The sequence below is a fragment of the Oryctolagus cuniculus genome, chromosome 19 (assembly GCF_964237555.1).
Source record: "Oryctolagus cuniculus chromosome 19, mOryCun1.1, whole genome shotgun sequence".
Classification (NCBI taxonomy): domain Eukaryota; kingdom Metazoa; phylum Chordata; class Mammalia; order Lagomorpha; family Leporidae; genus Oryctolagus; species Oryctolagus cuniculus.
In genome coordinates, this window is record NC_091450.1 from 22,109,852 (window position 1) to 22,137,462 (window position 27,611).

The following is a 27,611-nucleotide window of genomic DNA, read 5'->3' on the forward strand; positions in this document are numbered from 1 at the left end:
CATATATCCCCCCTCCAGCTCCCATCCCACCTCCCTCTCCCTCTCCCATCTCCTTCTTCATTATGGTTCATTTTTAGTATGACTTTATATACAGAGGACCAACTCCACGTTAATCAGAGACTTCAACAATTTGCCCCCATGCACACACACAACATAGAGTACAGTTTGAGGAGAGAATTTGCAGTTGATTCTCATATTACAATTCATTAGGGACAGAGGTCCTACCTGGGGAGCAAGTGCACAGTGACTATTGTTCCTTTAACAATTCACACTCTTTGTATGACGTCAGTGATCATCCAAGGCTCTTGCCATGGCATGCATGGATTTCAAAAATTTTTGCACCAGAAGAAACTTGGCCTTTGATTCCATTGTCCATGAACTTCTTGGAGGATCCTTGTGATATGAACCCTCTAACCAGGAAGCAGCACCATTTCTTTGACACGTGCCCCATCAGGTGAGCCTCGTTTGCTACGGCTGTGCTAGCTAGTCCTACCCAGCTGGCCTCCGACAAGGGGACCAGAGCAGCACTCTGACCTGAGCAGCCAAGTCAGGTTCCCTGATGCAATTTGGATGTGGGACAGCAGGATGCTAATTGGTCTCTACTGGCCGCTGAATTACAAAGTGATATGAAGCTGGGATGCCTATTTGTAATCAAGGAATGCATGAGTGAGCAGGGAAAGCCGGCTTCAGTGAGAGATGAAGGAAACACACAGAGAAGCCCAGGTGAAGGGCGGCGAGGCCCTGGGAAGTGGGAGGGCGAACGGACATTGGTTTCTCGTGGTTTTAGATCCCACCCACCCCCCCACCCACCGTGTGCACGCAGGACGCGTCTCCTTTCCTTGGACCCTGTGCTCCTGCACCCTGGCTGTGAGTCCCCCTCCTCCCAAGTTAGCTGGAGTGGGTTTTCCTTTCTTGCCTCTGAACAAAGCAACACATGGGCAAGTTTCCTCTCATCAAATAAGCAGGCCCGACCCCCAGGGGTGGGGTCAGGGCCCCTGACATTTTCTGTGGGGGCAGCGGGGAGAGTCCTGGTGTGTAGCTGTGGGGGAAGGAGCGTTCTCTGTCTGCGGCACCTTTGTGGGGTGCTTTGTGAGAGCCCACTGAAGGGCTCCTGAAGGCGCTGTGCCCCATCTCCCAGGCTGCGCCGCATTCCCACGGCGCGGTCAGAGCATCCGTGACTGCCAGGACCCGGATTAACCCTGCAGAGCAGTCACACCACACGCACCCCACAGCGAGAGGCGTTTTGTGGCGACGAGGGTGCTTCAGCATCAAACCAAGCAGTTTCTCCAACATGCAGACCCCAAGGGTAGGAGTTCGTGTCATTTAGGGCAAGTCACAGCATGCCTGCAGGGGGGTGGGGACAGGGCAGTGGTGGGGACCAGCTGTCCCTGGAGCACAGAAGTGTCTGTCCCCTTCCCATGTAGCCATGGCCACTGTTGAGCCCGTAACAGAAACACACCAGAGGCGGCAGTGCACACAAGGGTCAATCTGTTTAATTGATCAGCAATCAGGACAGCAGGTGCTTGAGAAGCAGTGGAGGGAGGCACCCCTTTCATGCGCTCACCCGCCCCCTCCAACGAGAGGACATCTCTCTCTTCCCTGGGGTTCCAAAAGGCTGCAGCCACAGGGGTGCCTAGCGAGCCTGCTTTCAAGGTCACAGTCATGAACAAGAAGGCCAGGCCAGGACAGGCAGATGCCCCCCCACCCACTACCACCACCACCAGGACAAGAAAGAGCAGCACAAAGGTGGTAAGGGTGTTAAAGGTGAACACTCTTCTCTTTCCCCAGACCTAGCTAGGGTTGGAATCTGCTCATTCTAAGACTATTTGCACGATTTGGAAAACGAGACAGAAGTGCTGAAGGATGAGGCAAAGCCACTGCCAGGGGGAAGAACGTGAACTTCAAGGCCACATGCCCAGCTGAGCTCTCAGAACAGCCAAGCCAGGACGACAGGCAGGAGGACCACAGGCCAGGCCACCAGGAATCCTGAAACACAAGAGACACGACTGTCAAGAGCTGGGCTTTGACCTCTTTATCTTTTCTACACAGAGATGGCAAAGGCAGAACGTGTTTTGTGTCTTGGAGTCATGTGGGAGCAGCCAAGCTATCTAATTGTCAAATGCTTCTTTTTGCATTTTCTTCTGGGCACATAGAAGGCAATTTTTCTCAGCCTCCTTTGCAGGTAGGGGGACCATGTGACTGAATCTGGCCAATGAAACACAGTAGAAGTTATCTAGGCCATTTCTAGGTCTGCTGTATTGACTATCCTACACAATCCTGCGGGATCTCTCAAGAACCTTCTTAGAGACCAGATGCCAAGAATCCACGACAGGACCCACAAGGGATTGTGGACTGGCCAGAAATTACTAGATGCTACAAGGAGCCTGAGTTTCTATTGACTGCCTCTGAAGCCTTACTACTTAACTTAGCATCTGAGCTCTACACCACGCTGGGCAGTCCCATGCAAGTTACTCAACCTCTCTGTGCTCAAGTTTCCCTGCATGCAAAATAGAAATATTAATAGCATCTCTGACCTTGTTGGATTTTTAAGGTTGAAGTGGATGGATTCACATCAAGCATTCAAACAGTGTCTAGACTGTGGTAAACACCAATGTCAATGTTGTTTTGGAAGTTAGAGTCTAAGATACTGGGGGGCTGGGACCATATTTTTCTGTGTGTCATTGTATCTGTGTTAATATTGGGCAACCTAGAACCATGTGTACCCTCTCCCCTCACACCACCAAATGCTAACACCCTTCCATGCCCCAGGTTTCAAAGTAACTTGCTGATGTCCTAGAAGTCAGGGGAGAAATATCATGATTTCAGAAATAAGGGTTCAATATAGGTTGATGTTCAATTAATTCTAAAACATCCACAATTAGTTGTGAGAGATGAAAACCACAAGTGCCCTCTTGTGGCAGTCTGCTCCCTCAACATCTTGTGGCTACATCAACAGCTTGTGGTGATCTGCTGTGTCCTCTCAGGAGCCCCAATCCATCACCCACCCTAGAGATCAATCAATTCGGCAAACTCCACTGGAAAGCCATCCTGTCCCAAGCATTTCACGACACTGAATGACTGGCAGAAAGGAACAAGTCGTGAGCTTCCTGACTTCTGACTTCAGGCTGCTTTGTTCCCTGAGCTCCAAGCATGCTCTCTGATAAACATTACTCAGTACTGTCTGATTGTTAACACGAAGCACAGAAAGGCCATCTTGGGCTTGTTGGGAAAATTTTTCAGCTGCTGTCTAGGCAGGGAACTGGGAGTGGAAAGAACTTATTGGGCCCGGTGCTGTGGTATAGCAGGTAAAGTCACCGCTTGCAGTGCCAGCATCCCATATGGGCACCAGTTCCAGTCCCCGCTGCTCCACTTCTGATCTGGCTCTCTATGGACTGGCAGAGCAGTGGGAGATGGCCCATGTCCTTGGGCCCCTGAACTCACGTGGGAGACCTGGAGGAGGCTCCTGGCTCCTGGCTTTGGGTTGACACAGCTCTGGCCATTGCAGTCATATGAAGAGTGAACCAGAGGATGGAAGAACACTCTCTCCCTCTCTTTCTCTCTCTCTCTCTCTCTCTCTCTCTCTCTCTCTCTCTCTGCTTCTCCTTCTCTTTCTGTGTAACTCTGACTTTCAAATAAATAAATAAATCTTTCTTAAAAAAAAAGAGAACTTGTTTATGTCCGGTTTACCAATATAGGTCATTTCAGGGAGTGGCAAAATCTCAATGCATGCACTTGTCCAAAATATATTTCTTCAATTTGCTTGCCTGTTGAACTCCAAGCCATTTGTCAAAACTCTAGCCCAATGCTGCTGATTAAATTGTCCTCAGACCTCATCCAGTGCAGTTAATTAGTCTGCCTTGTACCCCCTCTGTACTATATATTTGCTTGTCATTTACTTGCTTATGTGCCGATTCCTGTTTGTGCAATGAACTATTGCTCCCTCTGCCTACAGAGCTCATTCTCCTGGTAACTACCCACCCACCTCCTTTTTCTCCTTTGGTTCAAACATCACTTCTCTGGCAGTGTTTCTGACCACTTATCCATCTGATAAGAAAGGCATCAAATGTTGGCTAGCCACATGGCTGACTAAAGAGTTCATTTCCCAGCTTCTTTTGCAGCCGGGCATGGCCATGTGACTAAGCACTGGCCAATGAGATGTAAGTGGGGGCATAAGGTACCAGCTTCTGGGAATGTCCCCCCAGTCCTGCTGCCTATATGTGAAGGCTGGAGCTCTGGGTGCCACCTTGAACCATACAGATGATGATCACATCTTAAGTGTGGTAGAGGATCAAGCTGGAAGGAGCCAGGCTCTTTGATGACGTCATAGTTCCACCCTTAGACAAGCCTTACACTGTTTGTCTCCAGACTTTACATGTGTGAAAGTAAATTCTATACTATTTAAGGCATTATGACTTGTGCCAGTTACTTTATATCAGACTGCCTTCTTTTATTTGTAGATTACCTTTTGGGTTTTTTGTTTGTTTGTTATTTGCTGTACTGGAACATAGGGTACTTGGCCTGTCTTGTTCACCCTCCTCTCCCCAGTGCTAGAACAATGCTGGCACACGGTGGGCACTTGACAGGTGTTTTTGTTAAATGGCTGACTTCTCTGCTAGCAGTGAGCATCTTGGGTTCCAGTCTCAGATCTGACTCATTTCGGTGCTCACAGCCCCTCCCAAAGGGCCTGAACAGAGGAGGGGTGGATACAGGCTCAGTGAATTGACTACCGGAAGGGGAGGGTGTTGGGAGGGCTGTGGGAGAGGCGTGAGAAAGGATGTACCTGCAGTGCTGGGAGTTCCGCTCACGACAGGGAGAGCCTGGGCTCCTGTGAACGAGAGAAGGTGGTGAGGGTCTCCTCAGTCATGCCCTGGTGACCACAGCATGGTGGCCATAGCTGCTGTAAGTCCTTCTGGACCTGGGCAGCACAACCACTGACAATCCACATGGTGAAAGCGTCACCTTTCTAGACACATTTTCTTGCATTTGCAACTTAATCCTCCCAACAAATTTAAGACAGCATTCTCACCCCTGCTTGACAGATGACAGTACTGAGGCTCAGCAGTGTCAAGGCGTGCACCTAGTTGACCTTGCAGTCAGTAGCAGAGCTGGGATTCATACCCTAGTCTTTCATGTTCCAAAGAGGAAGTCCTAACCACTGCCGCTGGTAGTTACCCTGTGACATCACCTGCTGAGGGCCTGATCAATGGACACAGAGTGGAGCCTTCATCACCAGACAGACAGCCAGCCTCCGTTTACTCATCTGGACATGGAGTGGTGGCCAGTGCTTACCTCCCTGGGCTGTGTGAGCCTTCAGAGTGATCATTCACAGACACAAAGATATTTGGCATGGTTCCAGGCATGAAGTACATGGTATTACTCCTACTCCTATTAACATTATTGCATCTTAACTTCTTTAGGTAAAAAAAATTTTGCTTTCATCATTTTGGGTTTCTTGGTTTCTCCACCCCAGTGGAAATAAAAGCCATAATAGTATTGTTAACCCAGCCATAGGATGATAAAAATTTGAGGAGCAGTTGGAAAGCTTCCCCGAGTCTATACTCCAAAATACTGTAACTGAAAGCAAAGTTGCATTTAAATGGGAATTATGACTTACACTGCACCCAAAAGGGACTGAATTATAGGGACACAAGGAGAAGACCATGTGCTTTGGAATTGGAAGGAGCCAGGTTCAATCCTAATCCCAGCCACTCCTGAGCTGGGTGATCTTGAATGAGTCTTTGGGTCTTGTAAAATGGACACGGTCATTTAAGTTATTAAGTCACATAGTGAATCCATGAATGCAAGGGCTTAGCCTGATCCCTAGCAGAGGGAGGCCCACTGCAAACGACTGCTATCATTACCCCAGGATTCACCAGTCGGAGCCAGATGGAGGAGACAGAAAAGCCCTGAGTAGGTGGGCCTGTGACCCCAGGCATTGTGGGTAACTGTTAGTACTTGGCCAGCCGGGCTCATCACCAGGGCTCACTCAGCCACTTACCTCGCAGAGTGCTGGGTCCCAAATGTTCCGCTTGGGTTGAGCCGATGTCTGGTTTTTCACTGCGATATTGCCTAGGTGGGCAATCCTGTAGGGATGGAGAACTCGCATCAAATCAAAATTGAAATGCATTTAAAGGCAGCCCTGGCCTAATTACTTGGACCCATCTAATATATGGCCCTAAATATGATGCTGTGAATATCTCAGGCTAAGGAATTCTCACTGATATGTTAAAAAAATGGGCTTGAATCTTTTCTCCTTTACATTCTCTGCAGCTGTATAATTTGGGACCAATGACTTCTTTTCTTTATGATGATTAAATAGCACTAACCCAGGTGTGAAGGTTAGAATGAGGCATGACTGCCACACAAAGCCACAAAGTCAGCACTCAACAGTGACAACTGTTCACAGGCAGTGCCAAATGTGTGAAAGGCATGGGAATTGGATTTGATCATCTCTGGTTATGTGTGACCCTTTAGCAAGGGGCTTCTATGAGCCTCTATCCCTAATCTGTACAATGGAGTTTATCAAAAGAACCCATTTAAAGGTTCTCATGAGTGTTAAATCAGATAAAGCCTGTGAGAGTTTCGGCCTGGTGCTTGACACAGAGCAAGCCAACTATTACTGCAATCATTCAAAATAGGGCTGGCCCCACGGAAACCGAGTGCACAGTTCCTATATGCCCTGCCTTCCAGGGACACAACTGCCTCCAGGTGGAATGTCAGAAGGCCTGAAATCCATCTACTCATCCTCCCTCCCTCCCGCACATCCATCCACCCACTCAATCCTCCCACCCATCCACACATCCAACCAACCATCCATCCACTCACATGAGTCTTTTCGGCTCTTCAGGCACCCATCTTCATCCATTCTCTGCCCATCCCCCTCATCCAGACATCCAAGCAACCACCCATCCACCCGCCTCGCATTCCAATACATATATGTGGAGAGCCTGTCAGGTGCCAGGCCCCCTGCCAGACTCTGAATGGTTCAGTCCATGGGATACTCACTGGCTCACATGGTCCATCACAGAGTTCAGTCTCACAATGCAGGAAAAGTTGGGGTGTACGGAGTGTGAACAACTGAAGGAAGAACCGGGCTTCTGAGCACACCCCATTCTGCAGTATTACGGTATGCTCCTCGTGGTCACTAACGCAGCTGTGAGGGTGACAAGAGCAAAGATGTAACTTCTAAAACAACAGAAAAATAAAAGAGCCCCCCAGGTGCCCTCCACCGTGACAACATGGACTTTTTCTAGTCCTGTTTCCTCCAGGACGTAATCCATAGGGTTGATGGTACTGGGGAAACAGTCTCTGGAATGAGGCAGGCTGATATTGAATTCTGGCCCAACCTACTTCCAGCTGAGTGATCGTGGGCAGGTTATTTCATGTTCCTGAGCCCCAGTTTCCTTGTCTGCCAAGTGACACAGCAATACCCATCTCTTAGGAGTCACGTGAGCACTTAACGAGGAGCCATGTCTACTACTTAGCACGTGCTTGATGCAACAGCTAAGTTCAATGATGCATATTCACTAGCATTGTTACTGATTTGAATCACGATCTATAGATATGCACTTCCCTTTTTTGTCAGTTAATGAATTTCAATAATATATTTTCTGATAATAATTTGTCATGTCTTTTTCATATTGATAGGTGTTAACATCTAATAGTCAATCATTACTTAATTGATCTCACATATTTGAACAATGAACCTAATACCAAAGTAATTAAGAGTCATGAAGTACAGAATAGTTGTCATTTCTTTACTCTTCCCACCTGTTTTGTCTTAGTACTTTAATCATAGGTAATATCAAATTATTTCCAAAAGAAGTGAACCGACTTACACAACTCCCAGACATGATAGAGATGAACAGTTTCCCTAAACCCTATTCAAGCCAAAAATAATAAATAAATAAATAAATAAATAAGCAAGCCCACAGTCTCCAGATACCTGTTTTCGATGAAGAAATACTTCAGAGGATCATCTCTGTCTGGAGTTGAGGTGCCATAGCAGTTCCGCAACCGCAGGCAAGTAGTGGCTCTTTCCACCAACTTGACGCTCACGTAGAGCACGGTGTCGATCGGCAGCGGAAGCACATCCTCCTCGTAGGGATCTGTGTAGTTTTCGTCTTTGAAGAGGGTCATGACGACATTTGGTTCTTCTTTCCTAATCACTCCTTCCCCTTCCACATTAATGGTCGTGGAACTGAGACAAGGAAACCACAAGAGTAGAAGCATCAGGCTTTGACCAGAGAGAACACCATAAGTCAAGCCCTGTGTTTGTATGAGCTTATGAAGGCAGAGGCCCAAGTTTGCTCCCTCAGTTAGCTCCTCTATCATTCTTTTAAACTGTGCGTTCACTGGCTTCCCAACAGAAAGTGTGACACACAGGAGAGTCCTCTCCGGGGCGTCCACCAGTCCTCCCTGCATGACACAGCTCTGTCACCCAAGCGATGGTTAGTGCACTCCTGCATCCCCTCACCTAGAAGATGGGGCTTGGGACCAGTTCTGTGGTTTCACAGTCTCCAGCAGCAGATTGCTCTCCCTCACCCCACAATCTTCAGCGAAATGCCGATCTTAACAAGAGAAGTGGGGTTGGCATTGTGGCATAGTGGGTACGCACCTGGGAGGCCTGTTTCCCATAGGGCTGCCTGTTTGTGTCCCGGCTGCTCCACTTCCTTTCCAGCTCACTCCTGCTGGGATGGCGAAAGCAGAAGACGACGGCCCAAGTACTTGGGCCCCTGTCACCCATATGGGAGATGCAGATGAAGCTCCTGGCTCCTGGCTTCGGCCTGGCCCAGCCCTGGCTATTGCATCCATCTGGGGAGTGAACCAGTAGATGGAAGATCTCTCTCCTTCTGTTCCTTGCTGGCTGTTAGTCTGACTTTTGAGAAAAATAAACAAATATTTAAAAAAAGACAAGATAAGTGCCTTTCCTTTTGATTCTTTAGGAACCATAGTTCCTAACAAAACACAGTCTGAAAATACAGTCTGAACTAGAACATTCCTAATCCTTCAGATCCTGCCACTCTGTGAGCCTGGGAGATGATGAAGGAGTGAGAAGTCTCTCCAGATTTCTGGGTTTCTGGTGTCCCTGGAAGCCCCCTGGTGAGTCTAGAGAAGCTAAGGGACTGCTTCAGCAGGGCCCCATTCTAAGCACAGAGCTATAGTGAAGAAGATGTAAGCACCCAGGAGAGCCAAGATGGCTGAATAGGGTACAGCCCACAACTTAGGCTGCTCTGGGACATGAAGACAACAAGGGAAGGATGACGTTCCCAGGGGTCTGATGACAAAAAGTTTCCAGGAATTAAAAAAAAAAAAAAAAAAAAAAGACTCCACAGGAGAGGAGGAGTCACAGCCAGCAGCCATCTTACCATGTGAAGGTAGGAAGAAACTGCCGCATGCCCCCCGCACTCAGTTTTATCTGAGACGGAATTCCTCAGTTACCCACTGACTTCAGCCTGGAGAGCTGACTGGGGTCTCAGCAACCGCTGAGCTCAGAGCAGAACAGCCACTTTGCTTCTTCCCCTTCCCCATTCTCACAGAGTGCCACACTCAGCAGCAAAATGTCACACAGTGCGCCTCTGTCCCCCTAGCAGCATCATAATCAGAGCCAGGGCTACGCGAGGAACCAAGGACAGTCCCCTGCATCCTGCAGTTACGGGAGTTTTTGAGAATTAGGCTCAGAGCTATACTCAGGCACTCCGCATGGGTAAGGCGGATTCACCTTAGCTTCTGGGGCTAACACTGGAATAAGCCCATAAAAAAAATCTGCTCCCACCCTGGGAGATCTGGGTAATGACCACATTACAGCCTGCAACTTGGAGACTTCTTCCAGCTAAGCTGGACTACAGGAAGTGGATTTATCCTCTTTCCTGAAAGGACTTAAAATGCCTGTAATTCCATACCCTGCAAAATATCTTTCAAAAATGAAGGTAAGGGGGCAGGTGTTGTGGCATAGCAAGGTAAGCTGCCTCTGGGAAGCCCATACTGGACCAGGACTGTAACAATTCATTCTAAATTTCTCAGTGCCAATGGAATCTACCCAGTGGACATAAGGAAGAACCTAAGTGCACTCCACCTCTCTGGACTCATACCCTCCAGAGTAAAATCTCCTGTGCACCTTGTGGTCACCCCATAGGACTGAACAGGGCCCAGTTCACATCCTGTAGGCTTAGGACCAGGGCTGTTGGTATTATAGCGACAGCACCAGTTGGACACTCCAGCAGGACCTAAGGAGGGGTCCATCCATATTACACAGTCCTAGAGCCACAGCAATTGGTGCCACAAGCCAGGACACTTAGGCTTGCCAGTAGGACAAGAGGGCAGCTATTGCTGTCTCCCTTAGCACCAAGAGTAAGGCCCCAGCTATCACATTCACTTCTCTGTGCACCAAAGATACACACCCAGGGAAACCCTTATTCATCTCAAAGCCTCACTTCTGTCCTCATGAACTGCAGCAGACAAGTCCACTGTGTCACTTATAGACACAGCCAACATTGATTAAGATGAAAGAAATCACTCAGGGACTACACTCCTGGGCTCACTTAGATACAAAACCAAAGCAACAAGCCAAGTGATATCCTGCATTCCAGATAGACCACAAGTAAACCATCAACTCTTTTACCTTAAAACCTACTTCATGAAGAAGGTACAAACACACCAGATGGGCAGACGTCAACATAGGAACACAGGAGTCATGAAGAAGCAAGGTAGCATGACACCTTCAAAGAACACAATACTCCTCCAGAATCAGATCCTTAACTGAAGGGAATCTATTACATGACAATATATAGAATTCAAAATAATGCCTGTAAGGAAACTCAATGAGATGTATGAGAATTCAGAGAGACAGGTTAATGAAATGAGGAAATCAATGAGGGACATGAATGAAAATCTTACCAAGGAAATAGAACTCATTAACAAGAACCAAATGGAAATATTTGAGATGAAATCTTCCTTGGTGAAATAAAAAAAAAAGATTGAGAGCTTTAACAGCAGAATAGACCAAGTGGAGGAAACAATTTCTGACCTTGAGGACAAGAATTTTGAAATAACCCAATCAGACAAAATAAACAGAAAAGAATTAAAAAGAATGGATAAAGTCTACACAAAACATAGGATACCATTAAACAACCAAATATGCATATTATAGGTATTCCTGAATGAGAAGAAAAGGCAAAAGGCATTGAGAGCCTGCTAAATGAAATAATAGTTAGAAATTTCCCAGGTCTTGAAAGAGACATGGATATGCATATACAAGAAGCTCAAAGAACCCCAAGCAGATCAACCAGAAAAGGTCTTCTCTAAGGCATATTGTCATCAGATTTCAAAAGTTAAAGACTGGGGCTGGCGCTGTGGCATAGCGGGTAAAGCCACTGCCTGCAATGCCGGCATCGCATTTGGGTGCCAGTTCGAGTCCCGACTGCTCCACTTCTGATCCAGCTCTCTGCTATGTCCTGGGAAAGCAGTAGAAGATGGCCCAAGTACTTGGGCCCCTGCACCCACGTGGGAGACTTGGGGGAAGTTCCTGGCTCCTGGCTTCAGATTGGCTCAGCTACGGCTATTGTGGTCATCTGGGGAGTGAATCAGCAAATGGAAGATTCATTCTCTTTCTCTCTCTCTCTCTGCCTCTGCCTCTCTGTTACTCTGCCTTTCAAATAAATAAATCTTTTTTAAAAAAAGTTAAAGACAAGAAGAGAATTCTAATGACAGTAAGAGAAAAGCATCAAGTTACATATAAAGGAAAACCAATTGGATGAACATCAGACTTCTCAGCGGAAACCCTACAGGCTAGAAAAGAGTGCAATGATACATTCAAGATCTTAAGAGGACAAAACATCCAACCAAGAATATTATATCTAGCTATCCTTTAAAAGTGAAGGAGAAATACTGTATTTTCCAGAGAAGCAAAAACAGAATTCACCAGTACCAGAGAAGCCTTACAAGAAATTCTGAAGGGCATCCTGCATTAGAAGTAAACATCATCTTATGATCGGAGTTGGCAAACTCAAAAGGCTTCCATAGCCTTGGCAACTCATGACAAGAGCCTAGGGTGATTACTGACGCCATAAACGAGAATGTCAATTTGTTAAGTCAACAACAGGAGTCACTGTGCACTTACTCCCCATGTAGGATCTCTGTCCTTAATGTGTTGTACAATGTGAATTAATGTTATAACTAGTACTCAAACAGTACTTTACACTTTGTGCTTCTGTGTGGATGCAAACTGTTGAAATCTTTACTTAATATATACTAAATTGATCTTCTGTATATAAAGATAATTGACAATGAATCTTGATGTGAATGGAATGGGAGAGGGAGCGGGAGATGGGAGGGTTGTGGGTGGGAGGGAAGTTATTAGGAGGGGAAAAGCCACTGTAATCCATAAGCTGTACTTTGGAAATTTATATTTATTAAATAAGCTAAAAAAGAAAAAAATATATTGAACCATCCCTGAATGCCAGGAATAAATCTCATTTAGGCCTGGTGAATTATCAAAAAAAAAAAAAAAAGAAGAAGAAGAAGTAATAAACATCATAGGGCCAACGCTGTGGCATAGCAGGTTAAAGCCCTGGCCTGAAGTGCTGCCATCCCATCTGGGCGCCAGTTCTAATCCCAGCTGCTCCTCTTCTGGTCCAGCTCTTTGCTGTGGCCTGGGATAGCAGAAGATGGCCCAAGTCCTTGGGCCCTTGCACCCGTGTGGGAGACTCAGAAGAAGCTCCTGGCTCCTGGCTTTGGATGGGTGCAGCTCTGGCCATTGTGGCCATCTGGGGAGTGAACCAGCAGATGGAAGACCTCTCTGTCTCTACTTCTCTCTGTAACTCTTTCAAATAAATAAAATAAATCTTAAAAAAAGAAGTAAACATCATGAAAACGCATGACATCACCAAATTCGTGAACAGAGCAGGTGGAGTAATTATCCAATCAACAAAATGACAGGTCTTACTTCTTATCTTTCAACACTAACTTTGAATGTAAATGGACTTAGGTTGGCTGAATGAACAAAAACCCATGATCACACTAAATGCTGCCTACAAGAAACTCACTTCACACACAAAAACACACACAGACTGAAAGTGAAGGATTGGAAAAGGATACACCAGGCTAATGGAAACTAAAAGCAAGCAGGCATAGCTATCCTGATCAGATAAAACAGACTTTAAATCAAAAACTAAAAAGAGATTAAAAAGAACATCTTATTTTGATAAAAGGTTCAATTCAGCAAGAAGATGTAACAATCATAAATATATATGCACACACAACACAAGACCACCCAGATATATACAGAAAATACTATTAGATCTAAAGAGATCCTATATAATAGTGGGTGAATTCAACACCCCACTCACATCAATGGACAAAAAAAATCAATAAAGATACATTGGAGTTGAAACATGCCATTGAGCAAATGGACCTAAGAGCCATTTACAGGACATTTCACCCAATAGCTACAGAACACACCTTCTCATCAGCACATGGAACATTTCTAGGATAGACCACATATTAGACCACAAATCAATCTCAGTAAATTTGAAAAGACTGACATCATACCATGTATCTTCTCAGACCATAAAGGAGTAAAACTAGAAATCAACAACAAGAAGAATAACAGAACACTCATAAATACTTGTACATTAAACAACATGCTATGGAATGATCAAAGGGTCATTGAAGAAATTAAAAAGGAGATCGAAAAACTTTCTAGAAATAAATGAAATGAAAACACAACATACCAAAACCTGTGGGATACAGCAAAAGCAGTATTAAGAGGGAAGTCTGTTGAAATCTTTACTTAGTATATACTAAATTGATCTTCTGTATATAGAGATAATTGAAAATGAATCTTGATGTGAATGGGATGGGAGAGGGAGCAGGAGATGGGAGGGGTGTGGGTGGGAGGGAGGATATGGGGGAAAAAGCCGCTATAATCCAAAAGTTGTACTTCGGAAATTTGTATTTATTAAATAAAAGTTAAAAAAAAGAGGGAAGTTATAGCATTATGTACTTAAATTTAAAAAAGAAATGTCTCAAACTAAAGATCTAATAATGCATCTTGAAGACTTAGATGAATAAGAACAAATCAAACTCAAAATCAGGAGGAGGTGAGAAACAATAAGGATCAGAGCAGAAATAAATGAAATTGAAACTAGGAAAAAATACAAAAGGTCGACAAAACAAAAAGTTGTTAGTCTAGCCAATCTAACAAAGAAGAGGAAAAACTCAAATAAATAAAATTAGAGACAGAAAGGGAAACATTACAACTGACCCCACTAAAATACAAAGGATCATGAGAAACTATTGTGTAGAACTGTATGCTAGCAAACTGAGAAAGCTCAAAGAGATGGATAAATTCATGGATTCGTATCATCTACCAAGATTAAATCAGGAAGATATGGACAATCTAAACAGACCCATAACAAGCAATGAGATTGAAGCAGTAATCAAAAGTCTTCCATCAAGGAAAAGTCTGGAACCTGATGATTTTATTACTGAATTCTACAAAACATTCAAAGAGAAAGTAACTCCAATACTCTTCAAACTATTCCAAAAGATTGAACAGGGTGGGGCTGGCGCTGTGGCATAGCAGGTAAAGCTGCTGCCTGCAGTGCCAGCATCCTATATGGGCATGGGTTCGAGTCTTGACTGCTCCACTTCCAATCCAGCTCCCTGGTGTGGCCTGAGAAAGCAGTAGAAGATGGCTCAGGTCCTAGGGGCCCTGCACCTGAGAGACCCACAAGAAACTCCTGGCTCCTGGCTTCGGATCAGTGCAGTTTCAGCCATTGAGGCCATCTGGGGAGTGAACCAACAGATGAAAGACCTCTCTCTCTCTTTGCCTCTACTTCTCTGTAACTCTGCCTTTCAAATAAATAGGGGCCAGTGCTGCAGTGTAGTGGGTAAAGCCACTGCCTGCAGTGCTGGCATCCCATATGGGCTCCGGTTAGAGTCCTGACTACTCCACTTCTGATCCAGCTCTCTGCTATGGCCTGGGAAACCAGTGGAAGATGGCCCAAGTCCTTGGGCCCCTGCACCCATGTGGAAAACCCGGAAGAAGCTCCTGGCTCCTGGCTTTGGATCAGCACAGCTCCTGGCTGTGGTAGCCAATTGGGGAGTAAACCAGTGGATGGAAGACCTCTCTCTCTCTCTCTCCCTCTGTGCCTCTCCTCTCTGTGTAACTCTGATTTTCAAATGAATAAATACATCTTAGAAAACAAAAACCAAATAAATAATATTTTTAAAAAATATTGAATTCTGACAAACTCTGTTTATGAGACCAACATTACTTTGATACCAAAACCATGACATGGCCAGCGCCGTGGCTCAATAGGCTAATCCTCTGCCTTGCGGTGCTGGCACACCAGGTTCTAGTCCTGGTCAGGACGCCGGATTCTGTCCCGGTTGCCCCTCTTCCAGGCCAGCTCTCTGCTGTGGCCCAGGAGTGCAGTGGAGGATGGCCCAAGTCCTTGAGCCCTGCACCCACAAGGGAGACCAGGATAAGCACCTGGCTCCTGCCTTCGGATCAGCGTGGTGCGCCGGCCGCAGCGCGCCGGCCATGGCGGCCATTGGAGGGTGAACCAATGCTAAAGGAAGACCTTTCTCTCTGTCTCTCTCTTTCACTGTCCACTCTGCCTGTCAAAAAAAAAAAAAAAAAACATGACATGAAAAGTAAACTACAGAACTAAATCCTTAATAACACAGATGCAAAGATTCTCAACAACATACCAGCAAATTGAATCCAAAATCATATCAAAAAGGTCACACATCATGATCAAGTGGGATTTATAAATGCAAGGGTGGTTCAACATTCTCAAGTCAATAAACATCATAAATCACATTAATAGAATAAGAAACAAAAACCATATGGTCATCAATAGATGCAGAGAAATCATTTGATAAAATTTAGCACCCTTTCATGATTAAAAAAAAAAAAAAACTCTACAAATTAGGTATAGAAAGAATGTTCCTCAAAATTGTAGAGGCTATATATCATAAGCCAACAGCTAATATCATACCAAATAGGGAGAAACTGAAAGCCATTCCTCCCCAGATCTGGAACAAGAAAAGGATGTCCACGTTCACCACTCGCATTCAATATAGTGCTGGAAGTTTTAGCAGGAACACTTAGTGAGGAGAAGGAAATAAAGGGCATCAAAATTGGAAAAGAGAGCTAGCTTATCCATGTTTGCAGATGGCATGATGTTGTACAAGGAATAACCTAAACAACCCACCAAAAAGCTGTTAGAATGGATAAACCAATTCAGTACAGTTGCAGTTAAAAGTAAACACACAAAAAGCAGCTTTTTTGTAAACTAATGATGAATGCACAGAAAGAGAAATCAAGGAAGAAATCCCATCACAATAGCCACAAAAAATCAAATATTTAGGAATGCATCTAACCAAAGAAGTAAAAGATCTCTGCAATGAGAATTATCAAACATTGATGAAAGAAATCAAGGACACACAAAAAATGGAGAGATACTCCTTGCTCATGGATTGGAAGAATCAATATCATTAGAATGTCTATACTACATAAAGAAATTTACAGATTCAATGCAATCCCTATAAAAATACCAATAGCATTCTTTAAAGAATTAGAAAAAACAACACCAAAATTCATATGGAATCACAAAAGACCCCAAATAACCAAAGTGATCCTGAGCCAAAAAAAAAAAAAAAAACAACTGGAGGCATCATAATACCTGTTTAAAAGCCATACTACAAAGCTATAGTAATTATAGTAAAAAAAAAAAAAAAAAAAACCTATCCATAGATAGTGGAACAGAATAGAGAGCCCAGACATCGATCCACATACATACAGCCAACTGATTTTTGACAAAAGTGCTCAGACAATTCAGTAGAGTAACAATAGTCTCAACAAATGGCGCTGGCAAAACTGAGTATATGGGACAGGAGTTGTGTTGTGACAAGTTATGCTGCTTCCTGCAAAGCCAGTGTCCCATGTGGGCACCATGTCTGCCCCTCTTCCTATGCAGCTCCCTGCTAATGCTCCTGGGAGAGCAGCAGAAGGATGGCCCAAGCATGTGGGGCCTTGCACCCACACGAGAGGCCCAACAGAAGCTCTGGGCTCCTGGCTTCAGACTGGCCTGGCTCTAGCTACTGCATCCATTTGGGAAGTAAATCAGTGGATGGAAGATATTCTCTCTCTCCTCTCTTCTCTCTCCTCTCTCCCTTCTCCCCTCTATAATTCTACTTTTCAAATAAACAAATAAATCTTTAGGAAAAAAAATCCCACCCCAAAATTTCTGAAGGGGAAGGGTGTGGTTTTTTACAACAGTAGAGGTGATCTAGGCTTAAAGCCCATGTCTGCAGGGCAGGCTTCTTGCCCTCACCATCCCCACCCCACTTCCTTGCTCCCTAAATTCCCCCTTGTTTCTTCTACCTTGATCATTCACATTTGTGAGCAATTATCGGTACAATTAGTTATTCAGCATCTTTCATCCTCAAGATGAATAAGCTTGTTCTGTATTTGTATTCCATAGCACATTTATAAGCACTGTCATGTTGCTTCATTTCTTCATAACAATCATCTTTAATATCCACACAAAATATTCTATGTGTGCATCGCTCATAATGAATAACCTCAACTAAAATAAACCAATACTTGTGCAATGAATGATTGAATGAGTGGAAGCACCCAAAGGTGTGGGTAGCATCATGCAGATATCATGAGCTGTGCTTCAAATGCATGTAACCAATGCCAAGGTTATGGATCAAGGATCAGAGCCATACCTTTCAATGGGCTCCAGAGCAATCGGGAGGCTGACATCAATGTGAATTGAGTAGGTACACTGGAAGTTGATGTTGAGGGTGGTGCCACTGCTGATTAAATTGTTGACAAAGGAGAGAGTGTTTTTGTAGATGACATGGGTCTCGTTTCCCTTTGGCATAAAAACAAAACCACATACATCTTACATGTCTATGTGTGGGTGTGCCTCACACGCAGAACTGTCTGATCCCAGAGTCAGTGTTCTCAACTGCACAGCTGCCCTGCCCTCTGATCTCAAGGAGATAAAAGGACCTCCTCCTCCCCATGGCACTGACACTTTGTGGAAGGGGGAATGAGGACCCCAGGATTAATACTGGAACTATGAATGATTGACCCTCCAGAAGAGGCAGGAACCATCACACTCGCTCCTCTGCACATCTCTCGCACAATCATCATAACCATAAATTACATTTATTAAGCTCGCATGGTAGACCTCTAAGCTCTAAGTTCTAAGCACATGGACCAATCCTGGAGACCCAAGGAGGGTGTAACTTGCCCCAGATCTCACAGTAATTGTGATGGGTCCCACCAGCTCAACTCCCCACCTCTGGCAGCCCAGGAGTGAAGGTCACTTACCTCCACAATGAACCCACAGTCACTATCCTGGAGAGGAACAGTCACATTTATCCAGTCACTATCCTCTTTTCGCTGAATGCTGCTGCAGCCCCGGTCTAGAAGGTAGCCAGTGACATCTTCCCCCAAACACAGACCTTCCAGCAAAGACTTGTTAGTACTCAATGTGATCTCAGTGGTCCCACACTCCAGTTCAGGCTTCAGATTCTCGATATCTGAAAAGCCAAGAGGAAGGTAGGTAGAGTGGTCAGGGGTCTGGAAAAAGTAGGCAGAGTCAAAGTCACCATGTCCAATAGGAGGCTGGGAGGACTGGAAGGGGCCTGAGACCCAGATGGAATTCATACTCAGGCTGGCAATAGGTGAAAGTTCAAAGAGGGCCCTGGTCCAAGATTTCCAAGCATCCTATCTGCAGATTCAGCTAAGATTTTCCTGTCTAGTTCTTCTGGGGTTAGGATCCTAGAGGGAGCAGGCTGACCTTGCCTTCCAGACTAGAATCAAAGGAAGACATCCACTAGCTTGTGAAGCCAACACATCAGATCTGATTCTCAGCCATCTCATTCATTCAGCAAATACTTCTTGAGCATCTCCTACCCTCTAAGCACTGGATACACAACAGTTATGAAACTAACAAAATCCTCACCCTTTTAGAGCTGACAGTCTGATAGGGGAGACAGACAGTAAACAAGTAGAAATACAATTGCTATTATATTCACGAATGCTCTGATTGAGCATGTATCTACCAAGCACTTCTCCAGGTACTAGGTACAATCAACACAAAATTTAATGAAACACTGACTTGGCCCATGAGGAGTCCTTGGGCTTGTATAAGCATCAGCATAAAATAGCAACAGTATATTATAATCCAATGTGATAAAGTTGCTGACAGGGGCAGTCATTGGGGCAGCATCTAAGATACCACTTGGGGCACACACAGCCCATATTGGAGCTCCTGGGTTCAAGTCCCAGCTCCACTCTCCATTCTAGCTTCCTGCTAGTACTCACTCTGGGAGATGGCAGGTAGTGTGCACCGTGGGGCAGTGCACAAGTAGTTGGGTTCCTGCTATCCATGTGGGAGACCCAGATTGAGTTCCAGATTCCTGGACCAGCCTTGGCTGTTATGGGCATTTGGGAAATCAGTACATAGGAGATATTCTCTGTCTCTCTCTCTCTCTGTCTCTATCTCTCTCTCCATCCCTCTCTCCCTCTCCCATTTCAAATCAATAAAATTTTACAAAGAAGTATGTTCCAGGTGAGAAAAAGATTCACACTGGGCTGGGGCTTGACAGGAAGCTAGGAGTTTTGCAGGTGAATGAAGCAAATGAGGACACTCCCAGCTAAGAGAACAGCAAAGGCAAAAGTGTCGAAATGGAAAAGAGAGGATGGTGAATTCATAGAGGAACAATGTTCCAAGGTACAAGAACTCAGGTCAGGAGGAGGTAGGGGTGGAGAGGTGCAGAAGCTCATGGGAGCCCAACCACAGAGGCAAGCAAGGGGGACCCACCATTCTGCAGGCCACTGAGGAAGCCGAGGCTGCCCTTGGAGCCTATCCAAGAACAGGGAGGGCATCCTCAAAGCCCAGTGTCTGGCTCTGAGATGGGCCTGCTCCCCAGAAAACAGCCCTGACCCCCCCGGGGCCTCATCCATCCATTGAGCAGAGTCTCCAAGGAAAGCCAAGGCGCTTCCTGCTCCACAGCCCCCAGCTGCTCCTGCCCATCATACCCACGCCCCACGGTGCACACCACAGCCCAGCTTTCCAAGGGACTGCACTCCTCCAACTTCAGTTCAAATGCCCCTAACTCTGGTCCATTCCTGGTCCTGACCCTCTGATGCTCTGCCCCTCCTGTTCTGCCCACTGCAGGTGGCAGCCACCAGCCCTGTGAGCCACTCACCAGAGTCACTGAGGTTCCGTGTGCAGAAGCAGCCCCAGGCACCATTCTGGTACCGGCATTCCTCTTCAGGGAGGCAGGTTTCCTCACAATGTTCTAGGAAATGGGGCATGGAAGAAGCAAATCAGACTGCAGAACGAGATGGGTCCAAGGCCCCCAGGTCCAACCTTCTCATGTCACCAGGACACAGGAGTCTTGCCAAAGTTGTATGACATTTGGTGGAAGGATCAAGCCTCTAACTCAGACTTCCTGACTCCCAGTCCAGCAGAGTGAGGACCCCAGAGCTTCTGTCTAAACACTTGCTACAGGCAAGGCACTGTTGTAAGCTCTCTCCCTGAGTTAGCTCCTTGAGTCCTCATGGTCATGAGAGCCAGGACAGCACAGTGGTTAAATACATGGCGTCTGGGGCTAGAGTGCCTGGGTTCAAACCGCAGCTCTTCCTGCTCTGTGCTATTGGGAGAGTTCCCTAATCTCTCTGTGGCCCTGACCTCTCCTGGGGGGTAATTAAATAGCACCTATCTCATGCAGCTGGTGAGAGGGTTAAATGAGCTTAGACAACCAGCAGGTGCATTGGGAGCACTGTGTCAGCTGTTATCTTTGTTATTAATTGTTTCTCAGATCAGAAAACCAAAGGCTCACAGAGGTAAATTGGACTGCTTAATGGAATGAGGATCAGAACACACCTGGGGTCTTGGCAGTATGCTACACACATTTATAGATCGGGAGGTTTCACCCTTGCATCAGAATGCCTGGCTTTACTTGAAAGGGTGAAAGACCAGCCACCCTTGGGCTACATTCTCAGTGGAGAGTGGGGTTGGGGGCTGCATCCCGGCTGTCCTGTGTGGTCTCCTCACCTGCTCCCCCACACTCCTGCACCCTGGGCACCTTACAACTGTGTGGGGCCACTGCCACTCACCTGAGCAGTATCTCAGGTTGCAGGTGGGGGTGCCCTCCAGCTGGTACACGTAGTACCCACCCGGGCAGGCCTTCACCTGCACCACCAACTCCCAGAAACAGCAGTTCTCAGCCCAGTGGGCACAGGCAGTGCGATTGACAATGCCATCCTCGACATTGGGATGGTCCCCGGACATCCACACGGGGGCGTCTGCTTGGCAATGGAACATAGGCACACAACTGATTGGCATCTGCACTCCTCCGCCTCCGACAAAGCGGTACCAGCCAATCAAGTCATTGTCACATGCCTGGTTTCTTTGGGTTCCTCCTTCGTGCTCCGTGCTTCGGGTCGTGTCATTTATTTCTTGGTAATTCTCGCAGGGGTCAAAACAGGCATCAGCCTCTGAGGTGCCAGGGTCTCCACATGACAAGTACTGCACTTGGGAATGGACGTCTCGAGGGCTTCTGTTACCTAGAGAAGCAGCAGAGCGGGATTAGGGTCGCTGAGCCAACCCCCAGCTTCCATTATTTCTGTCCGTCTCCACACTCCACTTTGGATATGCTAAGGACCCTAGCCTGTCAAAATCACACAGATACTTTGCCACATCAGCCTTACACGGGATTTCTCCTCTTCATCATGGTTGACATTTTGGCTGGATCATCCTTTGTGGGTGCCATCCTGTGCTTTGTAGGGTATTTGGGAGAATCCCTGGTCCCTGCCCACTCAATGCCAGTCGTACCCCCCAGAGCATCTCCAAGCATCATCAAATGTCTCCCTGGAGAGCAAAATCACCTCCAATGGAGAAGCTCCTCTCCAACAGGACCAGTGCTGGTTGGTGACCTTTCGTGTTTTGTTTGGATTTTGACATTTTCAGGGACTATGGTGGATGAAGCAGAGAAATGAGGAGGGGACACCATAGGCTGGCCAGGCTGAGTCTACGCCTAGCACCACCACACCTGCTGGCCAGGTGACCATGGCAGCTGATTTCACTCTCATGAAGCTCACCTGTAAAACCACCCCTGTGAGCTAATGGTTCCCAGAAATGTCCTTCCCACACACTGGGTCATGTTTCCACACCTGCATCCACCTGGCTTCTTACTGACTCAATGTTTCTCGCAACGATTCCCTTCACAAAACCGTTTTATAAAAGGACTGATACCATTGATAACATAGATGTACTATTAATATTTTTCACATGCATGAAAATAGATACGTAATCACTAAAATGTTTCAGACCTTGCCAGGTACTCCCAGAATCAACTTGGGATATGTATGTCTCATCTGGGAAGTAAAGCCTAAAAGATCTGGTTGGTAGACTGTTGAATGAGAAAATGTATATAAAACGCCAAGTGCAGCACCAATCCTAAGCTAGTTCTCTTTGCTTCCCATTGTCCAATAGTGTGAGTGCCTGAATGACTAAGTAAACTCACAGGATGGCCTTCTTACCATTCAGGCCAGAGGGGCATTTTAGGAAAAAGATTTGCAAGCCTTGCTCACTCCTGTATGAAGGAAATGGCTCCATTTGTGATTCTGGGATTATTTCCTGCACACCCCATGCTTTCCCATCAGAGGCCACTGACTCAGGTTCCCACCCTACCCCTTCGGCAGGTTGAAATCTGCATCCTGATCTTGAGCCTTTCTCCAAGTTGCCCAATTCACGTGTCTTTGGGTGAGACCATTAAATCTAACCCTCCCTTTTATGCAGATGAGCAAATTGACACAGATGATGGAGAGGGCTTTTGCCAAAAACAGGTGACTGAGTGATGGATGTCCTCCTCTGTCCCACTCCAGGCTCTCTGCTCTTGCACAGAAAGGCATGGGAAGTCAAGTTCACCAGCTCCTGCTGCTCTTCCAGGGCAGTGGCCCATCTGGTTCTTTGAGAGACTGACTCCATTCCCTTTTCTTTCATGTTCCCCTTCGCCCTGTCTCTGGGTCTTTGCTTTAAGCCCACTCATTCCTCTTACTGACCTGACCCAGCTTCTCTGCACTTTCCTGCTCTCTGCCCCACATCTCCCTGGGCATCTGAGATCCTGGGTGAGCAGAGGACTCACCTTGCTGCAATGCACAGGCCAGGGTCAGGGTGCAGGAAGCCAAGGCCAACCACAGGAGGTCAGAGCCCGCCATCTTTCCCCTCAGGTGCATCGTGCAGGTCACTCTGCAGTGTGCAGACTCTCCATACACCTGCAGCAACGGAAAGCAATGACTTCGGTGAGTTCAGGACAACAGAGGTGCTCATCTTTGCTGCCAAATAACACAGGAACACACTTCAGTTCAGTACTCATGATACAACTCAACTTGTAGGCGACCCCTTCACACACATTATCTCATTTAAGGCTCTGATCCAACCTACAGGAAAAGAACTAGTACTCCCATTCTATAGATAAGGCAGTTAAAACTCAGGGTATGCTAGTTCAAAAAATATTTAGTGAGCCCCTCGTATGTGCAAGCAATGTGCTGGAAGTTAAATTGCTTGCTAATAACCACAGGCCCACAGTCTCAGAAAGGGATTGTTGGCTTTCTTCACTAAGAGCTGTATAAGGGCACTTGAAAATGCTCAAATAAAAAAGGAATTAAAAGATGCATTTATTCTGGTGCAAAACAAATTTGAAATTCACTCAGAGTTCATTTCATGCTACTCATTTTCTATGACAATGTGGAAGACCCCTCCTACTGTTTCAAAGCAGATGTGACTTGCAGAAATGGAATGAAATGATAAGAGCAGGAAAGGGAGATGAAGTTGACAGCAGGAAAACTGGACAAGCTTAGAGCTGGTGTGTACTGTGGAATGTTCTAGAAGCGGCTGGCTCCTTCTCAGGTAGAGGAAGTGGCTCTGTGGAGACTGGATGGAGGGAGAGAACTGCTGTGTTTATAAATGCCTACAGGAAATAGTCCAGCTGCCCTTTCTTAGTTTTAAGCATCAGATTCTGTTAAGAGCCTAAAGTGTCCTTTATCCATGTAGATTTCCAAGAGAGCAGCATCCCATCAGATTGAGTCCTATGTCCCTTGCCCCAGACAGATTCTGGTACACAAGGAGCACCCAGTAAATAATAGAAAGGATGAATAGATAAATACTGTAGCAAAGCCTGCTAGCACTCAAATGGAATTTACTCCTCTGGGAAACTCTTTCCCGAAAAGGACAAATCTTTGGAAGTCTCTGGAGGACTCCCACTGAAGACAGAGATCTGGTTCTGGAAGGCAAATGATGGGCATGGTGTGAGAGAACAGAAACAGGTGGGCACCCAGGACTGGAAGCTCTTAGAGATGAATCCAAGGAGAGCCATTATTCCTGGCCAGGTGTCTGAGGCAAGGGGAAGGGTGGCATCTCTAGGCCAGGAGCAGCCAGCAGGTGGCTGGGACCACCCTAACACAGAGTGACATCTGCAGCACTTGACAATGGCCAGAGTCCACATCCTTGCTGGGTCCTGCAAGTTTCCAGAAGCAAGCAATGCCAGGCACTCAAAAGTGGGAAACCCGAAGATTAGCAGAAAGTTTGCTGGGGTCGGAGCAGGACTCACCTTTGAGAACAAGGCAGTTTTCCTCCTTTGGCCAGCCATGGGAAGGCAACCTGCGTGGGCTGGCTTTTTATTGCAATTTCTACCCACGTGGCTCTCCATGATTGGTGCTGAGGTGCGATTGGAGTTTATCTGCCAGGCATACACAAGGTTTGTTGAGTGTGGGTGAGATAAGTGACTTACCACAAAGGATGGTGGAAAGAAGGGGGCCCTTTGCCCTACCTACACTCAGTATAACCCTTCCAGCAGTCCCACCTTCATGCAAATGCTTCTCTATACACAATAGCAATATGCACTGAATACAATGGGCATTGTTGAGTGCTTTGCAGACATTACCTCTCACATTTAATCCTCACAATAAACCAGTGAAGCCATATTTATTACCAGAAATCAAACACTCGTCAAAAGGAAGCTTAATACTCAAAGGAAGTGGAGAGAAATCAAACATACACTTGTTTGCACAATGGATTTCCAATGTGTCTTGTGTTCTCAACTAGTCACATTGGAGTGCTTTTGCTTCTGTCCGGATGCCACTCAACGTGGGGCCAGCAGGAGCAGAAGAAGGCACAAGGGAAGGGGGAGAGATGTTTCTCGTTCCCGGACTGCGGAATCTACCCAGTGTCAGATATTGAGTGTGGACGAGTTGGGAATGGCTGGTTGGTGAGAGAACGGCAATGGACAGCTAAGGGCCTCTGGACACAAACAGCATCAGAACAGCTTTTCTTCCAGACGTTTTGACAGGGAGCTACCCTAGAGACAGGAAGGTATGGAACCAAGAAGAGGTTATGGAAGACCTTGGACTTCTAAACTCGAGGCTGGGCTGGGCTTTCGTGGCATCGTGGAAATCACGGGATGAATGAAAGAGACAACACTGCCACAGAAGAGGTGGTCACTGCCTCTCCTCTGATTCTCCAGGACGCCTCTGGGGCCCAACCACTGAAAACAAGGGGCATGGGCCCCTTTACATTGGGAGCACCTGGAAGTAAATCCTCATTCTGAACAGAGAAAAAGTACTAGAACTGTCTTCTCTACTCCCAGTTCAGTTGGAGGAAAATTCTCCAAATGTGGAATTTATAACCGGAACCACAAAATAGACCACTGATCCACTTCAGATGGATTGAGAACTCATCTCCCTTCTCTCCATTAGCCACTGTTAACCTTCTCCGTCCTCTTAACTGGTTTTTGCTGTGGCCCTCATCCACATACCTCACTACCACGCTTAACAGGTGTCCTAACCTCAAGAACATTTGAGCCACAACACCTGACCTTGCTCCTGCCTCTGCTGCACGCAGTATTCACTGCCATCCTCTGCTCCTCACACCCCAACTTCTGATGAAGAAGCCACCCCCCTTTTCTTGTTATTTTTAGGCACTTTAAGGATATACTTGTTTTTAATTTTATAAAAGTTGACAGCTAACATTATATGCTTTTTGTTGTATATAACATTTTAAGTATATATACATTGTGGAATTGTTAAATCTAGCTAGTTAACAAACTCATGATCTCACAGTTAGTTTTTGTACTGAGGGCACCTAATTCCCACTTTCTTTGCATTTTCAAGACTATATCAACAATAACTGTAGTCACTTTGACATATAATAGATCTATTAAAATGTATTCCTCCTATCTCAAAGTAATTATGAATCCTTTGACCAACAATGAGCTATAAGCTCCTCTCACTTAGAATGGCTACCATCAAAGGATCACAAAATATTGCTGAGCATGTGGAGAAAAGGTAACTTATGCACGCTCTAGAAAGTAGAATATAAAGTAGTACAGCTATGTTGAAAAAATATGAATTAATACAGTGCTTTCAGTGAGTTGTGTTATGAGAGTTAACTGTAAAATCTGTTCTCAGTTGTGTGTGTGTGTATGTGTGGGTGTGCAAACTGTTGAAGTCTTGACTTAGTATAGACTGGGTCTTCTGTGTATAAAGTTAATTGAAAATGAATCTTAATGGAGAATGGGACTGGGAATGGGAGAGGGAGGAGGAGGGGAGGGAGTATGGGGAGGGGAGGGAGTATGGGGAGGGGTAGGTATGGTGGGAAGTATCACTAGATTCCTAAAGTTGTACTTATGAAATTTGTATTCCTTAAATAAAAGGTTTCTTTGAGGAAAAAAAAGAAAGACAGCCTCCCATGCTCCTGTTGGTGCAGAGCCCCATGCTCTGTAGAGAACCAGATACGAGTTACTGTGGACCCGAGTGCAATTCATCAGTCAGCCAACCCACACCCAGAAGTTGTAGGGAATACCTTAACCAGTCTATTTGGATTAAGTTACTTTTTGTGTATGCAAAGGGTAATAAATGATACTTTTAAATTAAAAAAATACAGCTCTTTGACCAACAATGATATGATCTCACTTCAATTAGAATGGCTTCTATCAAAATGTTGATGGGGAAACGGAAAAAAGGGAACCCTTGCCCTCTAGGGGAATACAAATTAGTATGACTATTATGGAAAACAGTGTGGAGGTTCTTCAAACTAATTAAAAATAAAATGAATATATATGATCCAGAAATGCCATTACTAGATCTGTATCTACAGAAAATGAAATCAGCATGTTGAAGTGATACCTACACTCCTGTGTTTATTGTAGCATTAGTCACAATAGCCAAGATACGGAATCAACCTAGATTACCATCAATGGATAACTAGATAAAGAAATAGTGGTATCAATACACAATGGCATTTTATTCATCCATCAAAGGGGGAAAAATCATGTCATTTGCAACAGCACAGGTGAACTGGAGGGCAGGCAGATAAGTGAAATGAGCCAGGCACAGAAAGACAAACACCACATGACCTCACTCCTATGTGGACTCCAAAAACATTCATTTCCTAGAAGTAGAGGGTACAGAGGTACTTTCCAGAGGGTGGGGCAGTGTGGAGAAGGAGATGCGGAGATGCTAGTCAAAGCTTCCTCCTCTTCAAAGTCAGCTCCTTCATCCCTTTCTGAACCCC

The 27,611-nt window shown here is 45.8% G+C and overlaps 1 protein-coding gene across 1 annotated transcript; it reads right to left on the minus strand.

Annotated features, from left to right (window-relative positions):
• Window positions 1–1,471: 1,471 nt before the first annotated feature.
• Window positions 1,472–24,789, minus strand: LOC100342699 (pancreatic secretory granule membrane major glycoprotein GP2). The gene is made up of 12 exons (XM_017342602.3): window positions 24,652–24,789; window positions 23,188–23,317; window positions 21,158–21,607; window positions 20,245–20,337; window positions 18,359–18,570; window positions 17,746–17,894; window positions 8,618–8,878; window positions 7,946–8,200; window positions 7,006–7,153; window positions 5,999–6,083; window positions 4,781–4,825; window positions 1,472–1,986 (listed from the first exon to the last, which is right to left on the minus strand). The coding sequence occupies exons 1-12, from the start codon at window positions 24,748–24,750 to the stop codon at window positions 1,928–1,930; spliced, it is 1,986 nt and encodes a 661-aa protein (XP_017198091.3). The 5' UTR covers window positions 24,751–24,789; the 3' UTR covers window positions 1,472–1,927.
• Between the last annotated feature and the right edge of the window lie 2,822 nt (window positions 24,790–27,611).

Bases quoted from the DNA above. Each gene is read 5' to 3' on its own strand.
- LOC100342699 (XM_017342602.3), bottom strand. From the start codon at position 24,750: ATGGAGAGCCACGTGGGTAGAAATTGCAATAAAAAGCCAGCCCACGCA. The intron at 17,895-18,358 runs GTAAGTGACCTT...TTTATGCCAAAG, and splicing joins ACTGTGGGTTCATTGTGGAG to GGAAACGAGACCCATGTCAT. The intron at 4,826-5,998 runs GTAAGTGGCTGA...TCTCGTTCACAG, and splicing joins GGGACCCAGCACTCTGCGAG to GAGCCCAGGCTCTCCCTGTC.